Here is a 24,043-nt window from a genome sequence, read left to right as displayed (position 1 = left end):
CCCCTATGGATGATGCGCCACTGGCAAAATGCGAATTATGGCAAAGATATGTGTATGAGTGTATGTAAATAGAGAAGGCGATAGGGTAATTGTCAGTGTAATATTTTGTTATCTATAGAGTGATTGTTGTCTTTGAATTTCAAATGGTTGTGTAAATTAAATAGAAAGTATAGATTTAAATGAAATAATAGGAAATAGATATAGAGTTGAGAAAGGAAGTTAGTCTCAGTCCAGTAGTCAATCCGTTCACATGTAAAAATAAATGTACTTCCTGGTAATAAATCCGTGTAGTTTGTCAAGTACCAAGCGTTTTTAATTGTTGGTTCGAAAGTGAAATTGTGATAAATACCCTGAGCTATCGTTGGTGGATCGGGTCGATCCAGACATTGGTCCTTCGAACCGGATCATCGGTGCCATTCTACAAGACTGGAAATCAACTTCAATCGGAACGGGTAATCGGTGACACTCTACAAGGCCGGAAGTCAACTCCAATCGGAAATTCGGAAGACAATTGAGGAATTGTCCATCGATTCTATTGTTATCACTGGGAGAGCAATAGACCCAAAAGAATTGCTTTGTGGATAGCATTCTTTCTTCAAGGATCACCGTTGGCCAAGGGAGGACTATCGTGTGTGGACAGGATACTGAACGAGGACAGGATTACAGTTTCTCCAGGTAAAAAATCTACGTTCAGTATATGTCCAGCCGAATTAGGAAGACAAAATACTTACACCAATATTTCGTCGTTTCTACAACCATTCTGAACCGATTTGGAGCATCTGTTGGAACATCAAGCGACAACTGCTGAGCTGTGCGTTTATTGCTGTGGACCCATACAACCGATCTGGAACCCTGGTACAAGGCAAACCAACCAACCCCATAAGTGAGACGGAGAGGAGGAGCCGTAAATTGTTGCCCAGGTTAGTGCAATTTACTGCAGTATATGCTAGCCGAAGCTATCTTCAGAAAATACACGTTTTTGATTGAGTTTTATACCCTCTTCGACTGATTTCTCACACGTATCCCTGGTATTGCAATTGAGTTGCGATATTCCTGAAATTTGGTCAATTTGGCAAGCGAATAGTTTCGCTGGAATTCCATTGAGTGACGTCATTCTTCAGTTTCGCATTCTGCATTGGGTTCAACTGTTTTTCTGTAAGGTCAGTTATACAGTATATGCCTAGCGAAGCTAGGATATTGCAGAATTCTACACCAGTTCCCTTTTAATTTACCGGATTCACAAAACGCTGAGGTAAAATGCCGCCTACATCCAGTTCCACCGCAAAGAAGGCGCCATCATTGAAGCAATTGGTTATTAAATTGAAAGAAATCCAAGCAACGTTCAACGATATTTGGATATTTGTTGAGACGTTCAAAGAAGAGACATCCGCCAGCCAAGTGAACGTGCGCCTACAGAAGCTTGATGATCTTTGGGAGAGATTTGGAGAGACATTGGTTGATGTCAAATCACACGATGATTTTGTAGAAGAAGGAGATTCTTATCAGAAAGAACGACAGGAGTTTAGTGAGCGTTATTACTTTGCTAAATCCTTCCTGATGGATAAGGCTAAAGATAGACAGGAGCCAGGTTTTCTAGATCAGTCCGTTCGTGGCCACGATGCATCTATGTTGGGAACGCTAGATCACGTGCGCCTTCCGCAAATTAAATTGCAAACGTTCAATGGGAACATCGAGGAATGGTAAAGCTTTAGAGATCTTTTCACTTCTCTTATACATCTCAAATCGGATCTTCCGGAGGTGGAAAAATTCCATTACTTGAAGGGTTGTCTTCAAGGAGAAGCGAAAGCGCTGATAGATGCCTTGCAAATCACGAAGGCTAACTATCAAATCGCTTGGGATATGTTATTAAAGAGGTACAACAACAGCGAGCAATTGAAGAAGCTTCAAGTAAAATCACTCTTCAAGTTGCCCACACTCACCAAGGAATCTACTTCCGATTTGCAAGGTTTGCTAGAAGGTTTCCAGAGAATCGTACAAACATTGGACCAGGTTGTACAGCCCGGCGATTATAGAGACCTGTTGCTAGTGAACATTCTCACTTCTCGTCTCGATTCAACCACTCGAAGAGGATGGGAAGAATATTCGTCCACGAAAGAGCAAGACACCCTGCAGGACCTGACAGACTTTCTACAGCGACGTGTTCGTATCCTGGAGTCTCTACCGTCGAAGCCAGTAGATAAATTTGTGCATCAAATTCCACCCGCTGCCAAGCAGAAGCCATCCGTTCAGAGGACATCCTATAGCGCAGTACAAACCTTCAGTGGCTGTGTAGCGTGTGAGGGCCATCATCCACTATACCAATGTAGTACTTTTCAACGGATGTCAGTCGCAGAGAGAGATACGTTACTCCGAAAGCGTTCTCTTTGCCGAAATTGCTTCAGACATGGCCACCAAATGCCAATCCAAATATTCATGTCGACATTGCAAAGGGCGTCATCACTCATTGGTATGCTTCAAAACACAAAGAGAAGGAAACCCAAAATCAATATCAACGGCAACACCATGCGCTTCCACTTCCGGCGGTAATGAACCATCCACCTCGCAAATGGCTAACGTGGCAGCCACGGATTCATCCATTTCGAATACTGTCCAAAGATGTGCGTCGCAGGTTCTACTAGCAACAGCAATCGTTATCGTTGAAGATGATGAAGGTGTACGATTCCCAGCTCGAGCGCTTCTCGACTCCGGATCAGAAAGTAACTTCATTACTGAGAAATTAAGTCAGCGGCTTAGGGTACACCGAGACAGGGTAGACATTTCGGTGTTAGGAATTGGATCCCTAGCTTCAAATGCGAAGCAAAGAATAAGGGCGAAAATAAGGTCGCGTTTGTCAAATTTTTCACGCGGAATGAACTTTTTGGTGCTCCCCAAGGTCACTGTTAACATTCCAACTGCTACAGTGGACACTACTGGATGGAAAATACCACAAGGAATCGAATTGGCCGATCCTTCCTTCCTCATATCCCAACCTGTTGATATCATACTCGGTATCGAATTCTTCTTCGACTTTTTCCATGGGGGAAGAAAGATAGCATTGGGTGATCACTTACCTGCCCTGAATGATTCAGTTTTCGGATGGGTGGTGTGTGGCGGTGCAACAGCTATTGGCCAGCCACTACACATAAATTGCAATGCATCGACTTCAAATAATTTAGAATCGCTTATGAAACAATTTTGGTCCTGTGAGGAAGTTGGTTCGACGTCAAACTATTCACCAGAAGAGGCACGATGCGAGGAAATATTCACTGATACGGTTCAGCGTGACACCAACGGTCGTTATACCGTATGTTTACCCAAGCACAAAGGCATTGTGGATCAATTGGGAGATTCAAAGGAAATAGCGCTTCGCCGTCTTCAGGCAACGGAACGACGATTGGCACGAGATGTTGAATTGAAAGATCAATACACTTCTTTTCTAACGGAATATTGTCGTCTAGGTCACATGGAGAAGGTAACTGATAACGGAGAAATCAAACGTTGCTATCTACCGCATCATCCGGTGGTCAAGGAGTCGAGCAGCATCACTAAAGTACGCGTGGTCTTCGATGCTTCTTGCAAAACTTCTACGAATATTTCTCTCAATGATGCACTGATGACAGGGCCCACCATTCAAGAGGAACTCCGATCGATTGTATTACGCTGTCGTACAAAACAAATAATGGTTGTAGCGGACGTCGAGAAAATGTTTCGACAAATAAATATGCATCCCAAGGACCGACCATTGCAATCGATCCTATGGCGAGCATCACCGGCAGAAGACGTTGCAACATATGAGCTAAACACGGTCACTTATGGAACGAGACCGGCACCATTCCTAGCCACTCGTACGCTAAAGCAATTGGCAATGGATGAACAGGATCATTTTCCAGAAGCTGCCAAGGTAATCATTGAAGACGCCTACATGGATGACATCATCACAGGAGCCAATAATCCAACAGAAGTATGCAACCTGAGAATGCAACTAGAAAGCCTGATGAAAAGCGGTGGATTTTCTCTCAGGAAATGGGCGAGCAATTGCCCAGAAATATTAAGAGGAATTTCTGGAGAGAACCTGGCGATACAAAATTGTATTAATTTAGATACAAAACCATCAGTTAAAGCATTAGGACTTACCTGGTTACCTGATGAAGATTTTTTCCGATTCGATTTTAAACTTTCCACGACCGACGATGAAACAATACTTACTAAACGTCGGATTCTTTCAATCATAGCCACTTTGTTTGATCGTCTCGGGATAATAGGAGCCACAATAACAACCGCGAAAATTTTAATGCAATCCCTTTGGATTTTGCGTGACGATAATGAAAAATTATTAGAATGGGATCAACCGGTACCCAAAACGGTGGGCGAGAAATGGCGAATTTTTTACAAACAACTTCCCCTCCTGAGAGAAATAAAAATTAAACGTTGCATAATAATTCCTAACGCTGTGTCGGTGGAGATCCATTGTTTTTCGGATGCATCAGAGAAAGCGTATGGCGGTTGCATTTATGTAAAAAGTCAAAACCTAGAAGGGAATACTGAAGTTCACCTCTTAACTTCAAAATCAAAGGTTGCACCTTTGAAAACGCAAACAATTCCGAGGCTCGAGCTGTGCGGGGCACTGCTCATAGCACAACTTTACGAGAAGGTGCAAAAGGCTATCAGAGTAGAAGCGCGATCCACATTCTGGACAGATTCTACGTGCGCCTTAAACTGGATCCTATCCGCTCCGAATAACTGGACTACTTTCGTCGCAAACAGGGTGGCGAAGGTCCAAGACATAACAGAGGGTTGTGCCTGGCGTTATGTTCCTGGTACACATAATCCTGCCGATCTCATATCCAGAGGTATCTCTCCGGGCGATATTGTATCCAATAAATTTTGGTGGCATGGTCCCAGTTGGCTTGCAGAGGGTCCCGAGAATTGGCCTGAATCCACGACTAACATAAGCCGGAAGGATGGCTCCACAGAACGTCGGCGTACAGCTGCTGTTGTTGCAGCTTCCACAGAAGAAGATTTCATTGGCTGGTATCTGTCAAGGTTTTCCTCCTACACAACGTTGATTCGTCACACTGCAATATGGAAAAGATTAATGAAAATTTTACAAAACTCACCGAAAAAGGAAACTTATCCATTCATCACTACGGCTGAGCTTCGAGATGCAGAAAACCACCTAGTTCTCCTGGTCCAACGCGAGGCTTTTGCTGCCGAAAGGAAGGCACTGGCCAATGGAGGAATGGTATCCAGCAAATCACCATTGAGATGGTTTTATCCATTCCTGTCACAAGAGGGTCTTCTCAAGGTTGGCGGTCGTTTGGCTCATTCAAAGGAATCTGAAAATAGTAAACATCCCATAATTTTACCTGCTCGGCATCGAATCACTCGAATGATAATGCAAACTTACCATCGGAATTTGCTCCATGCTGGCCCACAGCTAATGCTGAGTGTAATTCGCCTTCGATTTTGGCCTCTAGGAGGCAGAAGTGTGGCAAAACAAGTAGTTCACTTATGCCACAAATGCTACCGCACAAAACCTACCACAGCACAACAACTAATGGGAGAACTTCCAGCACCACGCGTGACTGTGTCTCGACCATTTTCGAAGGCAGGCGTTGATTATTTCGGGCCAATTTTTATCCGTCCCGCACCGCGACGAACTGCAATCAAGGCTTATGTTGCACTTTTTGTTTGTTTATGTACCAAGGCGATACATTTGGAACTTGTGTCAGATTTGACAACAGATCGATTCATACAGGCACTTCGCAGATTTATAGCACGCAGGGGTAGGTGCTCAGATATTTACTCCGACAACGGTACCAATTTTGTCGGAGCAAGGAACAAACTCAACGAAGTTTTGAAACTTTTGAAAGATTCCCAACATCACGCAAAGGTGACGAAAATTTGTGCAGAAGAAGGCATATACTGGCATTTTAATCCGCCTAGTGCTCCTCACTTTGGAGGTATATGGGAGGCAGCAGTTCGATCGGCGAAACACCATATATTGAGAGTTATTGGAGACACCCCAGTATCACATGAAGATATGTATACACTGCTTGTACAAATTGAAGGATGCTTAAACTCCAGACCTATTACACCGTTATCAAATGATCCAAATGATTTGGAACCGCTGACACCAGCACATTTCCTGATAGGATCGTCGCTTCAATCAATACCTGATCCAGATTTTTCGGCAGTACCATTGAATCGTTTGAATAATTGGCAGCAAATACAACGGAAACTTCAGGACTTTTGGAAGAGGTGAAGACGTGAATATCTTTGTCAGCTGCAAGGCAGAACTAAAAGGTGGCGTCCTCCTATTGCAATCGAAGTTGGTAAATTAGTAGTAATACATGATGATAATCAACCACCCATGAAGTGGAAAATGGGCAGAATTGAACAAGTACACCCAGGAGAAGATGGAATTGTTCGTGTAGTAACTTTGAGAACGGCTACAGGGTTACTAAAAAGACCAGTGGAGAAAATTTGTCTACTTCCAATGCCAGACAACACTGACATTTAATAGCGTATCAGAAACATTCTTTCCTTCCCCATCCCAAGTCGAAGAGGTTTTTTATATATTTTCAGAAATAATCTAATTTCTGGGTGGGCGAGGATGTCGGAGTTGGCAGCCCCCTATGGATGATGCGCCACTGGCAAAATGCGAATTATGGCAAAGATATGTGTATGAGTGTATGTAAATAGAGAAGGCGATAGGGTAATTGTCAGTGTAATATTTTGTTATCTATAGAGTGATTGTTGTCTTTGAATTTCAAATGGTTGTGTAAATTAAATAGAAAGTATAGATTTAAATGAAATAATAGGAAATAGATATAGAGTTGAGAAAGGAAGTTAGTCTCAGTCCAGTAGTCAATCCGTTCACATGTAAAAATAAATGTACTTCCTGGTAATAAATCCGTGTAGTTTGTCAAGTACCAAGCGTTTTTAATTGTTGGTTCGAAAGTGAAATTGTGATAAATTCCCTGAGCTATCGTTGGTGGATCGGGTCGATCCAGACTGTTTGAACATGCACTTCTATTTTTCGGTTTCAATCAGAAAACGTGACTTGTGAATTTGTCACTAACGGTTTATTTTAAACAGTTGATTTTATTCCAAGAGGTGACTACTTCGTTCGAGATTTTATTTTCAACTGACTTAAGTCTATCTATCGCAATAGATATTTAATCTATAGTTCTCTATTGCTTATCTTCGGCCCTATCGACGATCGTGAAAGCGATCGTCACGGTGGGCTCATGCCATGCGAATATCAGAAATTCATTTCCTAAGTTGCTATAAAACTTTGGGCTAAGGCTTAAACATACCGGCCGCCTTGAAATGCAATTTGCTTTCAACCTTACACACATATGAGCTATAACTGTAATTTCCTATCCGGATGATACAATATAAATTAATATGAAAAATCATGAAATGCTTCTTCATGAAGCATAGTAAACATTGCTTCGTGCAGTATTCAGCGTCTCCATTATGATGGGTTCCCATATGGATGAATGTAGTAAATATCTTCGCCTGACTGGTGATGTCCTCTCGATGTATGGACTCATGGACTGTAGATGGAGGTTCTGCCATTCACGACGTGAGAGCCACAGCATGGTGGCTCCATTGATGCTATAAGTAAAATGAGAGGCGATTTTTTACTAAGAATTGACAATTGGTAAACGACTTCCCTGATCTGCGGAGGCGGTCCGCCTCCGCAAGCGCGTTTCGCGCTTCCGATGACCGATCGACTGATGATGAATATGTTGTGGAAATTGATGTGATCTCTTCTCTGGAGATCCCGACGTAGAATCCTCATGTCCGCTCTTGTAGATCTGATTCTGGATTATGCTGCGCGAGTTCAATTTTTGTGTCCTGCCAATTGAGTAGAAGAGTGATTGATTGCGAGAACAGAAACGATGTCAGGATACATAACTTCGCGTGGAGGTAACTTTACCCCCACTGTTTACTTGACGCCCTATGAATTTAATGAACAGGAACTTAGATGAGCTGGGGTTGATTTTCCAGAAAAATATGCGCGTGATTCGCTGAGATGACCGGCAGCCATGCCTGGCTGGAAATTTGCTATGGAGGACATACATTTTTTTGAATTTTTATGGAATAATTTATTAACGAAAGACTTAACTGGAATGCGGAGACCCACTGGAACGTAGGTCTCCGCAGCGCTATAAGCGCATGATGAAGGAAAAATTATTCCTCAGTTGATGGTGACTCGTTGTCTGCTATCGGCAAAATGCAGACTTTGGAGATGGCTCGCACGTAAACTCCGTCCTCTGTGCGTACCTTAACCACTCTGATGTTACCATCTTCGCCGGTGTGTATATCGATAATTCGTCCTAAACTCCATTTGAGAGGGGGTAAATTCTCATCTCGCAGCAGAACCATCGTGCCAACGAATAGATTTTTCCGCTGTTTCGTCCATTTCGTACGATTTTGTAAATTTGATAGATATTGTGTCGACCATCGTCTCCACAATTGTTGGAGATAGTTCTGGACACGTTGCCACTTGGAGAGTCTCGATTCCTGTATTTCTTGTAAAGATGGTTCAGGAATCGCCATTAGAGGTCGATTTATAAGGAAGTGTCCTGGTGTAAGGACGGTTAAATCGTTCGGATCGTTGCTGAGAGGTGTAATTGGCCTCGAGTTAAGGCAAGCTTCGATTTGAGCTACTAAGGTGGCCAATTCATCTGAATGAAGTATGACATTGCCCAATGTTCTCTTCATGTGACTCTTCATCGATTTGACTGCTGCCTCCCAGAGACCGCCAAAATTGGGAGACCTTGCCGGAATAAATTTGAAATTTATATTTTCAGTAGCTGCTTCCTTCGATATCGATTCTCTTTGGTTATTGAATAACCTTCTCAATTCGTCCAATTCACGCCGAGCTCCGACGAAATTTCGGCCATTGTCACACATGATAATTTCTGGACGACCACGGCGTGCGACAAATCGTTTTAACGCTGCGATGAATGACTGAGTTGTGAGGTCTGCGACTATTTCCAGGTGGATAGCCTTGACCACTAGACAAATGAACACTGCGATGAAACATTTGATTGGTTTACCTTTTCGATACGGATACTGGACGTTGAACGGTCCGCAATAATCCACTCCCACTCTCGTGAAGGGTGGTGCTGGTGTGACGCGTTCAACTGGTAAGTCACCCATTATTTGTTCGTGACTTTTTGGACGTGTTCTGAAGCATTTGAGACATCTGTGTATCACTTTGCGTGTTACATTTCTTGCTCCAATAGGCCAGAATCTCTCGCGCATACTGGAGATCATCAGTTGTTGGCCAGCATGAAGAAGGGTTTCGTGATAATGAGTTGCAATCAGCGTGGTGAGTGGATGACGGTTGTCCAGAATTAATGGGTGTTTGCGTCCAACGGAAATCTGAGCATAATTCAGCCGGCCGCCGACGAGAAGTAGTCCGTTCACGAGACGAGGATTCAATGATCTTATTCGAGATGGAAACGTTATTGAATTTTTAGGTTTTAACTCAGTCAACTCTAGATGAAAGCTTTCCTCTTGTGCCAATGCAACCAATCGTAATAGAGCACTTTCTCGCTCTTCGTATGTCAGAAATCCTAATTTGCGGTTCTGACAGTTTCTGCAGTTGTAGATAAATCTCCTTACAAGAGCTACGATCCGCACTAGATCCGATAATTTAGATTTCAAAGTGAAAATGAAACTGGTTTTTATTTCTTGAGCAGGAGCTGAAACAGTGGCTCGTTGCTCCACTGTCGCTTGATTTAATTCTTCGATTGTGTATTTGACCGATTTCGGCCATTCTTCTTTCTCTAAATGAAGCCACTGTGGCCCATGCCACCATGTTTGATGGTTCAATAATTGATCAGGTGTCATTCCACGTGACAATGCGTCTGCAGGGTTTTCGGCTCCAGCCACATGATTCCAGATCCCCTTCCTGGTTATGTGCTGGATTTCTGAGACCCTGTTCGCCACAAATATATTCCAGCGTGATGGCACAGATGATAGCCAACATTTGACTATCATAGAATCCGTCCAAAAATAAGGTTGTATTGACAGTTTTATACTTTCAGCCGCCTTTTCGAAGAGATGACTGCATACAAGCGCCGATGATAATTCCAACCGTGGGATAGAAATTTTCCTTTTCTTTTTTTCGAGATTGTCAATTGGAGCAACCCGAGATTTCGCTGTGAGAAGCGACACAGAAATGGTTCCGTTAAATGATATGCAACGTAGATATAAGCAGGCTCCGTAAGCCTTCTCGGAAGCATCACAGAACCCATGCATTTCTACGGTGATTATGTCGTTATCGAATGCAACCCATCGAGGAATTTCTAGGTGCGATAAGCCAGCCAGATTGCTTCTAAACTTCAACCACCAATTTTGATGCTCTTCGGCCAGCGATACATCCCAGGAACACTTTGTTTTCCAAAGTTCCTGGAGAAAAACTTTGGCCTGAACTGTGACAGGTCCAACTAATCCTAATGGATCGAAGAGCTTTGCGAAATCGGACAGAATGATTCTCTTGGTGATTTCAGATGATGAGTGCCACTGGGGCACAGTGAATTTAAACATGTCAGTGTTGGGTGACCAGATTAATCCGAGCGTTTTGATGTCGCCTGATGGCTGTAGCTCTAAAGTCGATTGATTACTTCTAAGGTGAATGGGTATCTGTTCCAGGATCTCACAGGAATTAGTACTCCACTTACGCAGAGTGAAACCGGCAGCGCTGAGTAGCAGAATAAGTTCTCTGCATAATTTCGATGCTTCATCGATGCTTCCAACACTTTTTAGCAAGTCGTCGACATAGAATCCGTTGAGGATTGTTTCTGCTGCGATTGGATATGTTGGTTTATTGTCTTCTGCGAGTTTCTTCAGACAACGAGTAGCGAGATACGGTGCAGGCGAGGTTCCATACGTAACCGTCGTTAGTTCGAAGGTGCGGATGGGTTCAGAAGGATCATCTCTCCACAAAATGCGTTGAAGATGATAATCGGCTGGGTCCACATTTATCATCCTGTACATTTTCTCTATGTCAGCTATGATTGCATATTTGTGGAGACGGAATCGTAAAATTATCGAGTACAGGTCGTCCTGTACCACAGGGCCTACCATTAATGCAGCATTAAGCGAAATACCACTGGACGATGGACATGACGCATCAAACACGACACGCAACTTGGTTGATGTACTATCGGGCTTAAGTACCGCATGATGAGGCATATAGTAAGGTGTTTGCATGGATTTCTCCTCGTCAATAGGTAATACCTCGCGCATGTGGTTCAGGTTTCGATACTCATTAATGAAATTAGAGTACATTTGTTTGACATTTACATTTGCGTTGAGTCTTTTCTCCAACGCTGAAAATCTACGCAAAGCTATCGATCTCGATTCGCCGAGACGATCGATTAAGTATGGTTTCTTGGGTAAATGGACTATAAATTTTCCCGAACAATCTTTCTTTGTGGTTCGTTCGAAATGTTTTTCGCATGCGGTTTCTTCCAACGAAAAAGTACTAGTGGTCTGACATAATTCTAACTCGAAGAATCGCATTAATTGATCTTCGACTGATTCGGAAGAATGTGAGACGATCGATGAATAACAGCATGCTTCGTCTGGAATTGTTCCCGAGACAATCCAGCCCAACTGTGTGTTCTGTAACGTTGGACCAGATTCGGTCAATTTGATTTGCTGACTTTCTAGGATAATGTCTAAATAAATTTCTGCTCCTATTATAAGATCCACCGCACGAGACTCGTGGAAAGTTGTATCAGCTAAGACGACTTCATTAGGAATTTTCCAGCTGTTTATGTTAATACTTTGTACGGGAAGGTTAACAGTGACACGTGGTAGCACGTGGAATTTCAATCGCGTCGTGTACTCTGTGACACAAGAATTCATTTCAGCTAGTACTGCTTGAGTTGAAGCTGTGCATGAACCTCCAATTCCGACAACAGGTAAATGTTCACGAGATCTCTTAAACTTGAGCTTCTGGGAAAAGCTTTCCGACATGTAGCATCGCTGCGAGCCAGAGTCCAGCAACGCACGAGCGAGCATCGAATTTCCGTACTGATCCGTGATGCCTACAACGGCAGTGGAGAGCAACACTGTACGTGAAGTGTATTCTGTATTCATTGCGGGTGCAGTGTGGTAACTTGTACTGGGGGTGTCTGTGGCGAATTTGTGTGATTGAGCTTTGCTTGCATTTGTTGTTGGATTATCGTGTGATTCTGTGTTGTGTCTCGTTATTTGCTGAATGTGTGTTGAGCGATCAATTGGCGTTGAAAATGTTTGATTTCGCGGTGGTTGCGGGTTTTGTCCTTGGTATTTCTTAAAAGACAATTGTCCTGACTGTGGCTTAGCTTGTGAACCCACAGTGGGTGATGAACTCGAATGAAGTAGCGTGTGATGGCGTTGACCACAATGGTGACATGATCCCCGCGTGCAGAATCTGGCTATATGTGCAGGTGACAAACAATTAATACATAGCGAATTTCTTTTTACTGCATCTAGTCGGTCTGGAACATTCATTTTAGAAAATTTGGAACATTTGAATACAGAATGAACAGGCTCTGAACAAAAAGAGCATTTATTTGATTGAACACTAGCGTGACTGATAGTAGAACGATATAACTTTCGATTGTCGGACTGTATTGCCTTTGTTGGCGTGATAGATTGCAACATTGAACAGTGTGATTTCAGAAATTTTATTATCTCTTTATATTTCGGAACTTCTTTACAACTATAATGAGACTCCCAGTGTCTCAATGTGGTTGGGTGTAAACGTTTACATAGCATGTACTGTAGTAAGGTACTCCATCCTTCCGTCTCCTCACCAATTTTGTTTAACATGTGCAAATTTGTTTCAAAACCACTAACTAATTTGTTTAGTGATTCGAAATTCTCCTGACGTAACGGCTCCAATGCGAATAAGGAATCTAAATGCGTCATAACCAATAATTTCTTGTTCTCATACACTCTCTCCAAAGCATTCCACGCGATAATATAATTGTTGGAACAGATCTCAATCGATGCGATTTCCTGCAGAGCGTCTCCGGTGAGCGATGTTCGCAGGTATGTGAACTTATCCATATCTGATAATCTAACATCATTATGGATTAAGTTCTTATATGTATCACGGAAAGTAACCCAGTCCGACATCCGTCCACTAAACGAAGGCAGTCTGAGGTCTGGAAGTTTCACTCGGGACTGTGAATCAACCGTGGATTGTCTCGAACCATTTGGCATTGGGTGATTCCTGTTTGCTGTTGTGAGATAGCTCAGAATAGTTTGCTTCAAATCGTACACAGAGTTTTCAAAATCTTTGATGATGGTGGCGTTGATCGTATCCCTTTGTCGAATTCGTTCCTCTTCAGTCGCTTTGGTTTCTGTAAGTTCCATGTCATCCGCATCGTCGGCTAAGATCTCCATTTGCATTCGAATATTGATGAATTTCTCCAATAATTCGTCCAGTTTGGCTAACCTCAGTTCCAAGGATTGTTTGTCCGTTCCTTCCTCATAGGACTGTACGAAATCAGCCACATTTTCCAGCGAGATACGTAACACACGCTCTTGCTTGGACAATAGCCTTAGATTTTCCGAAGGCATTGTTGAAGACACTTTGTTTCACTTGAACAATACTTGTATTGTTGTAGACACAATATATCTTTATCTTCTACAATGGCGTTATTGACTGACCGCGCGCAAATTGACAGGACAATGAGATCAATTTATAATGATTTTCAATAGAACAAAGCAACCACGCTAACCGACCAGCAAAATTGACAATATCAACCGAAATTCTTAATATTTAGTCAAGGCTCAACTCAGCTTTTAAATATTGGAACACAATAAGTTTCTCATGCAAGCAAATATCGTTTATTTTATTTCTTCAATTCGCTCAATCACATGCAACGCGTCGGTCTCACATGCATCAAAGATCCGCGCCACAGACTCACCTGCTTTATACCCAGTACTTATCTTAATCATGCAATCTCCAGTCCTATTCCAGCAACAGCAGCAACAGCAGTTTGTTCCAACAGCGACAGCGCTCTAAATTCCTGATCAATGTGTCCTATAGGTCTTCCTCGTAGATAAAATTCAGCAAACTACGTGTGGATAAGCTATCAGCGATGGCGATGTGGCCTTCAGCCAGTGCCACAATATTTCTTCTAACACGATGTCACTTCCGCGTTTCCCGACGATCCGGTTCTATCGGACCAAAATGTTTGAACATGCACTTCTATTTTTCGGTTTCAATCAGAAAACGTGACTTGTGAATTTGTCACTAACGGTTTATTTTAAACAGTTGATTTTATTCCAAGAGGTGACTACTTCGTTCGAGATTTTATTTTCAACTGACTTAAGTCTATCTATCGCAATAGATATTTAATCTATAGTTCTCTATTGCTTATCTTCGGCCCTATCGACGATCGTGAAAGCGATCGTCACGGTGGGCTCATGCCATGCGAATATCAGAAATTCATTTCCTAAGTTGCTATAAAACTTTGGGCTAAGGCTTAAACACAGACATTGGTCTCAGTCCAGTAGTCAATCCGTTCACATGTAAAAATAAATGTACTTCCTGGTAATAAATCCGTGTAGTTTGTCAAGTACCAAGCGTTTTTAATTGTTGGTTCGAAAGTGAAATTGTGATAAATTCCCTGAGCTATCGTTGGTGGATCGGGTCGATCCAGACAAAATGTGACAGCCTTGCCATGCAATGCGACATTGAGCTATTTCTGTGAAGCGCAAATGGTAAAATATCAACAAATATCATTGACATCCCAAATCGTTGGGTAGTACCATATTCGCCCCAGCTGAGTAAACATTCAATGTTCATATTGATGTCAAGCTCTGCAGTTCGATGAAGAGCAATAAAGACATTTTCAAGTTTGTGAAAGAAAGGAAACAATATGGATGTGTTTCGAATTCAGAATACCGATTTGAATACTCCTTGATTGAATCACTACGACGAAATAATGAGATACCGAATTGGCCTGTGCATCAGCTCCAATGAAGTTGTTTGCCGTATCTTTGGTTTCACAATTCATGAACGAAAATGGTGTGATGAAATGTGAATGAAATTTGTTTTTTGTTGAAGAGTTTTTTTTGTTTTTTGTTCAAGTTTGGTCGGTGGTCATCGTCTAAAGCGCTCTATTTTCTGAATATCATAGATCTCATCTCTATCTCCACATCACACTCGGGTTCGGGAAGTCCATTTTCCCACGGTTCAATGCAATACATGATCAAACCTTCACGTATCTGCTCGATATTCACGTGGAATCTATTTTTCATCGATCACAATCGATTAATTTTATGGATCGTAAAAACATTTAAACACACTTACTATACATGAGTTAGTTTTTATTCAACAGCAAAAATATTCACTAGAAGTAATTTATATGGCAGAACAACGTTTGGCGGGTTAACTACAAAATGTTCACCACCTCGAAAAAACACCCTAAGCCAAATATCAGCTCAATCGGACTTAAGGGAGAGTGGCGCAAAGCGGTCAAAGTTTGAGTTTTTTGAAAATCAAAGGAATCACCCAAGGGGGAGTAAAGGAAATCGGGGGGTTTTTTTTTATGCCAAATGACTTAAAAACTCATGAAACGTCGTCTGGTGTCATCTGTAATTTTTTTTTTCAAAAGTCGACGCTCTGGGACATAGTCGTTTTTTCGATTGTGGAAGACGAAATATGGATCATCAATGAATTTGCTTCTAAAACTGATCGCAAGTATCTCCAAACTATTTTTAAATCAACTTAAACCATGACTAGCATCCAGTACATGATGTTTCATTAGGGTGGTCTCAATATTTCTCTTAGGGTGGTCCTTGAATTGTGTGAAAATAGGAAATACTCAAAAAAATCATAAATCAGCATGGGTTAGTCAATATATTCCGGTTCTATAGTAAGGTAAGGGTTTGCTCTCATAAGCCCCTAGTGATGTTCTTTGAGAAAAATGTTCCTGTTGAAATCATAATGACCATTATAATTTTGGTTGGATGAACGAAATGTTCTCCAAGAGCCTAAGCTATGATGCTGGGATCATAATTCTTGACGATAATGACGTAGTTGGATTGATTTCATCAATAATCTTGTTCCACCTGTTGTATTTGATTTTATATATGGCCATCCTAGGACATCTTACAGTATACGAGGGCAGCCCGATAAGTACTTAGCCTACAAAAAAAAAAAAAACAAAACTTTTGGAAAAGTGGCGATTTATTTCTCAACATAGTCTCGTTTTAGCTCGATACACTTGACCCATCAATGCTTCAACTTCTTTAATCCATCTGAAAAATACGTAAAGTAGGCCTCCGTAGTGGCGATGACCTCCTCATTCGACTCAAATTTCTGTCCGGCTAGTGACTGTTTCAAGTTTGGAATCAAAAAAAAAGTCGCACAGGGCCAAATCTGGAGAGTACGGTGGATGGGTCAGCAGCTCGTAGTGCAATTCGACCAATTTGGCCGTGGCGACGGCGGAGTTCCTTTTTTTCCGGAATTCCTTTTTTTTCTAAAATCCGCGGTCAGGCCCGCTTCCACACGCGGTCAAAACAAAACTGCGAGTCCGATTCGGCTGAAATTTTGACAGTAGCCGTTTACGAGAATGTACTACACGATAAGTAATCTCTCTTGCGATACTGAAACCTTTGGGCGATTAGGCTAAGTACTTATCGGACCGCCCTCGTAGACTTGACTTGCATTACACTTCAATGAATACTATTCGATGCAGAGATATCATATTTTCACACGTTTTTCTACCTTTCGAGTGTATTTTGAAAACGAATAACAAAATTATTTTTTGGCCAAATGAGTTGAACCTTAACTACCTTCTGTAGGATTTCATTGTCAAACCACGGCAAACAAACTGAATAATAATAATTATTCATATTCGGCAATCCAATAAATCAATCATTTTGTCAAGAAATCATGTTCAACAGACCGCAAATATTTGCAGTGATGGATGCGGCAGAACATCATGAGGCAAGAAAAAAGGTTATTCACCATCGTACGAGCAAAAACAACATAACTTTAATTGGAACAAAAAATCGCGGCGAGGAAGCCACCACCGCTCGGAGTGAAACAAGCACCACATTCTATGCAAATTATGCCACATCTTATATCATATAATCATTTCAATTTCGCATTTTTACGAAATCCGTTGCGGTCATGACCTATCCCCACAACGCGACGAGGAGCACACATTCCCTCGCATGCATATATGGATTTTATACCACAGATCCACAGATGAATTTAGCATAATTTCCCCCTCTCACTCTCGTATACGAAAGATTCACGAGCCGAAACAGAGCGTCCCCTCGAAAACGTATGCAGCTGAGAATATGCTTTCCTTCCCTGTCCGATGTGCAACAGTCGCTGTGGAAATCTGTGGATTCTCCCAGCAGAGCCAAGCAGAACCAGACCCAAACAGCAAGAAGTGCGAATCTGGAGAAAGCATATAGAAGCGCAGGGATTAATTCAGATCGCGAAAAAACACGTCTGGGCCGAGCGGAGTGAGACGAAAAAAAAGAATCAGTGCAGCAAAAAGTGTGTGACTTCGAGTGTGCAAGTGGTGGGAAACAAGTGTGGCAAACCACATCGAAACGTTGATGGCCGGGGATTGACTGCCTGGTAGAACGCGAAATCCAGACCGAGCTACTTATACCTATCTACCCGTATACCCGGCTGACAGAACAGACATATAGGCCTCGGCGACGCATTTGACCGCCCTGTTTTTTCATTGATTGAGCCGTGGGTTGGCGAAGGGACAAAAACCAGAAGCACAGAAAAAAAACTCGTTAGTCATCATCGATTTTTTATGAATGACTTTAATGCTCGGCTTTGAGGTGGTTCATCTTTCACTGGGCGAGGCGCGGCCGTGACAGTGGATTAAGAAATTTGTGCCAGTTCATTTGGAGGTCTGCCTGGATTAAGGTGGAACGTGCCGCGCCGGCTATCGGGAATCTATTGAAGAGAGTTTGTTTAGTGAACTTTGGTAAAGTCAATGTTTGAAAAACATCACCAAGTTCAACATCCTTTGAGTGTTTGTTTCCGGCTCATTAGACATGTGAAATATTCCTCTTTTCAGTGTATGATCGTGGCTAAAGGAATGTCTCATTTCCTTTTCCAGACAACCGGGAAGAACACATGTATCCCAGCAGCCTCAGCTGAAACAGACACTGCTCGAAACGCAGCACATCGGAATCTTGAGAAAATATTTTGAATTTGCAAGTGAAACGATGTGCACTTGAAAATTGCGTGAGAAACACTTGTAGGGTCGCTGAAGCGTGGAATTTGTCTTAGGTTCATTTGCTCGTTCGAGTGAATGCACTGAATAAAATCTCCCTTGTAAAAGGTTCATAGAAACCCGAATAAACAATTCCTATTCGAAAAACAGCATTAAATACTGAAAATTTATGCCTCTTGCAAGAAGAACAAATCCAGGTGAGCCACTCCGACGCAAAAAGCATCCGTTCCGATAAGAACATTTTATTTAATTTTAATAAATTTATTTATACAAGAGCACATCCGAAGCATAAATAACCAACGCTTCTTCCTTGCCATCTAAAGCTGCTCCTCTGGCTTCGTCGGTGGCAAAAAGCAACTTCACTCATTTGGTTCAGCAGTTTTTTCTCCACCACATACCATACGAATCCTTCCGAAGCAGCTCTACGATGTTGCGAAGGAGAAAGAACATTCGGTTTGGAAGCGGAACGGGAACCAAAGGGAGGTTGTTGGGGTAAGGTGGTCTTCGTTTTATATACTACCCACCTCTCTTCTCCTTCTCTATAAGACCGATTTAGTCTATAGCAGTGTAGGAGTAGTTGGGCGAAGGAAGCTTAACTTAAAGTCCTAGCAGTAGAGTATCTATGTTGTTGGTTATCTAGCTTTTTGTCTGGAAAAACAAATTGGCGGTAGCATTTGCTTTTCGACAGCGCCATGTCACATAAGATGAACGTACGAATTGCAAATATGTTCGTTCGTAGCGTTTAATAGTTTGTAGAATTAAGAATTTTACTAAGAAGTTATGCATTAGAGATTCTGCAGATTAGAGTTTAGGAAATCAGGCTTAAATCAAAACGTGATTGCTAAAAAGGGTAAATAATGTTGGTTAGTGCTACCGTGGCCGAGTGGTTAGCGTCCCACATTATGATGCCGGGGGTTCGGATTCAATTCCCGTTCTGGCCGGGGGGATTTTTGGCCAAAGATATTTCTTCCGACTTGCACTGCGATCACTCGTGTTCTAGAGATTGTCACTCCAGAATATATTCAACGCGTGTTATCCGACATAGAAATCTGAACTGAATACTACTAATAAAAACAACGCAAGTAATACCTAAGTTGAAAAGGCAAAAGTTCCACTGGAAACGAAAGTGCCATCCAAGACAGGATGTTGGTTTGTCCAATTTTGGGTGTATTCGCACAATTAATGAATGCAAATCGATTTTTCTTCATGAAAGCCATATGTAATCAAGACGAGTTTGAGTTTGTTGAAGAACCTCAATTCTCTAGTAGTTTATAATACCATAACGAGTACGAATTATTCAAACTTTTATGTTTTTGAACGATTTCCTCCAAGGCGAAATTATGATCATGGTTTGTCCGGTTTTAGAAATCACCATTTTTGAATAAAAAAAATCGAATTATCAAGAGATGAGTTTACTGTCATAATATTGATCCATTCATAATTTAGGATTTCTTCAGAATACAGCGCGGACTCGATTATATACAGTTTTTGATTTCTTTTCACTGTATATAATCGAGTCAAAACATATATTTTTTTATTCGTTTTTTTACATGTATTTTTATTTTTTTGAATATGAAAGAGGAATTTGATTTTTGATCATCACCTTAAAGTCAGAAAACACCTTTCTCGCATGAAAAAAAAATTATCAAAATTCTCTCAGGAAGTGATAGACAAAAGTGAAAGATCAAATTTGATGAAAAAAATCCTCCTACGCATATGTTCGAATTTCAACAATGACAGAGTTATTGAACTTTTATTTTGTTTCGGACTTTATTGCCTCAAACTGGCTCTTCATTACAAAGCACGCTACAGAATACAATTTTGTTGCTTTCATTTGAAAGATGAGAAAATTTAGTACAGGATATAGTAGTGGTAGATGTTCCACTACTACTTCTAATTTGTTCATTTTAATAACATTTTGGAAGTGAAAAACTTAAGAGTTAATAATTTTTAATATGTTATTATTAATTTCATCGTAAAAACTAGACTAGATAAACTAGATTGTTTCTATCAATTAAATTGAAGCTCTCTAACCGCCCTACAATTTGTACTTTGACACCCAACTTCTATCTTTTTTAATAGAAGCTGCAATATCGATATAAACAATTCTTGCTATAAATTCAAGCAAAATCTTCAAAAATCACGATTTTTACCCCACTGTACATGTAATAGCCACTTAAAATACATTTTAACGTTGAAACGTTACATTTCTTCTTGAAAAAAGTCGTATTTGAAACATAAAAAAAAATTCCAAACTGTATATAATCGAGTCCAAAATTGTATATAATATAATCACATATAATCGAGTCTGTACATAAACGAGTTCGACCTGTATTGCCTTTTCTTGGGCATTTGAAAGGTGAACAGCACTCAACACAGAAAAACTATTTCTGATGTAACAAAGTTGTTACATACGATAGAGCGCTCATTTTTATGTTATCAAAAATAGGGTGACCAAAATTTTCGACGAAATAAAAAATCTATCTTTCTTATCGTTATAGATAGAGGTAAAGATAGTACGACAATGTTGTAGTCCTAGTTATTTGAGACATCTTTGTAGAACAAAGTTTTTTTCTATCTCTTGAAATAACTGATATAACGCCTTTTTCTATGTTACGATAGGGTCACCATGAAAAAACGGTTTTTTTGCTCTAACTTTTATTTTTAAAATTCTACATACGAACTGTCTTCGGAAGACTTTCAGAGCTTACTAATGCAACTATTTTGCATTAAGAACTTGTCAATATCTCAACTTTACTCAAAGTTATTAATAGTTCTTTCCAAAAAATACGCTCTCTTCAATTGTTTGTCATTCTTTCTGGGGCAAACATAAACAAAGTTTATTGACGGCATTTGAAAGTGCATGTTTCAATCTACATGATGTGTGATTGTTCTTTTTGTTTTGTTTTTTGTTTGATCAACACTGTGTTTTTTTTTGTGTTTGAGTAAATTAAAATTGAAATCATGAGTTTTAGGGTAAAACCCCATCAATAACTTTAAGTAGGATTAAGATATTGACAAGCTTGTATGTAAGTTTGTAATATCTCGCACAAAGTTGTTTTTCGAGCTTTCTATCTAAGTTGCATTAGGGTCACCATGAAAAACACGGTTCTTATTGCTTTAACTTTGATATTTCAAATTCTACATCAAAACTGTCTTCGTACGACTTTTAGAGCATATCGATACCAACATTTTGCGATGCAGAACTTATCAATATCTTCATTCTACTTAAAGTTATTGATGTTATTTTACCCAAAAACTCATGATTTCAATTTTAATTTACTCAAACACAAAAAATGACATAGTTTTGAAAACCACATATTATGTAGATGGAAATTTGTTCTTTCAAATTCCGTCAACAAACATTTTTTATGTTTGCCCCAGAAAGAATGACAAAGAGCGTGTTTTTTGTGAAAAAATATCAATAACTTTGAGTGAAGTTGAGGTATTAACAATTTCTGTATCTCAAAATGTTTGTATCAGTAAGTTCTAAAAGTCTTCCGAAGACAGTTTGTATGTAGAATTTGACATAAAAAAGAGCAAAATTTCATGGTGACAGCGACAGCTTTTATATTAAATAAGTAGTATATGTGTCACATACAGTGACTCAAACTCGGAATCGTACCCCACCATGCAGATCCTTTTTCACTACTTTTTAAAGTCAGAAACACACTTTCGAAACATTCTATTTAGCTTTATTTAATTCCTGTTACATTTTTGTAGGAATTTTCAACACAGAGATATTTTCATTTTGATGAACAATTTCCCCTTGAGTTTGTGGGTGAGGAGTGCATGTGCACTCTGTCCAACTTCTATAAGACGACCTTGATTTTATCTCGTTGCAACACAAACAGTTAGAATTTCAACAAGATACATTTATACATTGTTGAATGCTTAGAATAAAGTATATTTAACATCAATTTCGTTCAAAAGAGTTGTTTGTTTATTTAATATGATAATTCAGCTGTTCAGTTTCCACTTCAAAATTCATTCAAAATTCATAAGTAATATCAATGAAAAATACAAAACGTTCGGCTGATTTACATGTCAATAATTGGCATCCTTCCATTTCGACTAATAATCTGGAAAATTCGTGTTGGAATACTATTTACCAAATTCTGCTGAACGGATTTCTCGATATTTTTCCATGTTTCCGAAATTGCGACCTTGAGCTCTTCAATCGTGGTGTACCGTTTTCCCTCAGTGTAGATTCTGCGTACAAAGATCCTCCTAAGATTTTCAACAGGATTCAAGTCTGGAGAGCGAGCCAAGTTTTTTGTACTGAATCCATTGTTTAGTTCCTTGCTGGTATGAATAGTAGCATTGTTTTGTTGGAATGTGAATTTTTTGTGACGATATTCACGCAAAAACGGTGGGAGAGAGGATTGCACAACATATATGTAATCCTTGAATGATGTGAAAGCTACCTTGAACTTTCCGGTTGCACAGAATACCGCCCAAACCATACACGAGCCTCCCCCTAAATTCCAGGTTGAAAAATACTGTTCCTTCTTCCGTAAATCACGCCAGTACCCGTTGAAACCATCAGGACAATCCAAATTGAACTTTTTTTCGTCAGTGAAGACATACATTACATACCTATACATTGAAAAACTTTTCGTTATGGTATATAACAGAATGTATTATTTTTGAAACATTCATTGTCACAACATACCATGTCCCACTGTAGGTTTGTGTGAGCTTTGGCAAAACTCAGATGTCTTCCGATGTGAGATGGTGTAAGATGAGGAGCTTTGACCTTTCAAGCTCTTTTTATGTGAGGATTTTTTACCAAAACTTGACGAATTGTCACCCGAGTAACATTTAAATTGAAATATTGCTTTATTTGCATAAGCGACTTTGAAGTATGCGGTCGTGTTCTGGACAAAGCCTTTAATTTTTTTGTAGGAATGATTGCGAAAGGATTTACAAAGATATGAAAAAAATAGAACGAAGGTGTCTGATGCACTCCCGCTTGGTTAACATAGGAATACGAGATTATTATACTCAATTCAATACGAAATTATAGTATTCAAAGATCTGCAGGAGAAATTTTTGTTGGCCTTGAAAAAAAGCGATGGTTTGCTCGTTTTTCCACAATTCTCGTAGTATTGATAAAAGATAGCTTAAGGCGTTGTGCACAAATTACGTAACGCGGGTAGAGGGAGGGGAACTGGGTCTAGGTTGTGTTACTTGATGTGACATAGGGAGGGAGGGGGGTTAGCCGTGATCGTTACGTAACAAAATTCCTATTTTATTCCTAAATAAAATCACGGGCCCCTATATGCTTGAGCAGCTAGCTTCGATTCTGGGATCGAATTAGATGTGTTTCCTGAGCGAAGATGATAAAACACGTGTTTTAATGACTTTAACAGCAGCCAGTCAGCAAGCACCGAAAGATGCATCTCGAACAGGGTTACAATATCTACATTAGGGTGGCAATGGATGTATGGAAAAAATTTCATCATCGAATTTCAAAATCCGACCATGTACATTTTGTTTATTGGCCCAAAAACGTGATCTGTGCAAAATTTCAGCTCAATCGGATATGATTTAGCGCTCAAAGTTTTGATTTTTTCAACCTTGGAAAATCTTCCAAGGGGGGAGGTAAAGGAAATTTTTTTTTCGATGCCAAATGACTTAAAAATGCATGAAACGTCGAGATCTGGTGTTATCTTTCTATCCTGAGTAATATATGCCAAGAGAATCTGATGTTCCAGGACCGGACTTTGGAGATTTAGAAAAGCATCGGAAGATATCTACGTAGGTGTTGAAGATGTAGAAATAGA

General features: G+C 40.4%; 3 protein-coding genes across 3 annotated transcripts; 1 reads left to right on the top strand and 2 right to left on the bottom strand.

The window, feature by feature from the left end:
• Positions 1–1,860: 1,860 nt before the first annotated feature.
• LOC129774071 (uncharacterized) lies at positions 1,861–4,259 on the top strand. The gene is made up of 3 exons (XM_055777767.1): positions 1,861–2,323; positions 2,403–3,961; positions 4,233–4,259. Exons 1-3 carry the CDS (start codon positions 1,861–1,863, stop codon positions 4,257–4,259), a joined length of 2,049 nt encoding a protein of 682 aa, XP_055633742.1.
• A 3,946-nt stretch (positions 4,260–8,205) lies between these two features.
• LOC129774069 (uncharacterized) lies at positions 8,206–12,135 on the bottom strand. Its single transcript, XM_055777766.1, has one exon. The coding sequence runs from the start codon at positions 12,133–12,135 to the stop codon at positions 8,206–8,208; it is 3,930 nt and encodes a 1,309-aa protein (XP_055633741.1).
• Positions 12,136–12,358: 223 nt separating this feature from the next.
• LOC129774068 (uncharacterized) lies at positions 12,359–13,608 on the bottom strand. Its single transcript, XM_055777765.1, has 2 exons — positions 12,977–13,608; positions 12,359–12,455 (listed from the first exon to the last, which is right to left on the bottom strand). The coding sequence occupies exons 1-2, from the start codon at positions 13,606–13,608 to the stop codon at positions 12,359–12,361; spliced, it is 729 nt and encodes a 242-aa protein (XP_055633740.1).
• Between the last annotated feature and the right edge of the window lie 10,435 nt (positions 13,609–24,043).

Source organism: Toxorhynchites rutilus, chromosome 3 (genome assembly GCF_029784135.1).
Source record: "Toxorhynchites rutilus septentrionalis strain SRP chromosome 3, ASM2978413v1, whole genome shotgun sequence".
Classification (NCBI taxonomy): domain Eukaryota; kingdom Metazoa; phylum Arthropoda; class Insecta; order Diptera; family Culicidae; genus Toxorhynchites; species Toxorhynchites rutilus.
The sequence above is the reverse complement of the archived record's forward strand: the minus strand, read 5'-3'. Positions and strand labels throughout refer to the sequence as shown.

Excerpts from the sequence above, each read along its gene's own strand:
- LOC129774069 (XM_055777766.1), bottom strand. The coding sequence starts at position 12,135 with ATGAATACAGAATACACTTCACGTACAGTGTTGCTCTCCACTGCCGTT.
- LOC129774071 (XM_055777767.1), top strand. The coding sequence starts at position 1,861 with ATGTTATTAAAGAGGTACAACAACAGCGAGCAATTGAAGAAGCTTCAA. Across the intron at positions 2,324-2,402 it reads CCATCATCCACTATACCAAT|ACATGGCCACCAAATGCCAA; the intron begins GTAGTACTTTTC and ends AAATTGCTTCAG. Across the intron at positions 3,962-4,232 it reads GAGCCAATAATCCAACAGAA|CCACTTTGTTTGATCGTCTC; the intron begins GTATGCAACCTG and ends TTTCAATCATAG.
- LOC129774068 (XM_055777765.1), bottom strand. The coding sequence starts at position 13,608 with ATGCCTTCGGAAAATCTAAGGCTATTGTCCAAGCAAGAGCGTGTGTTA. Across the intron at positions 12,456-12,976 it reads TGGAATGCTTTGGAGAGAGT|CCAGATTCTGCACGCGGGGA; the intron begins GTATGAGAACAA and ends CTGCACATATAG.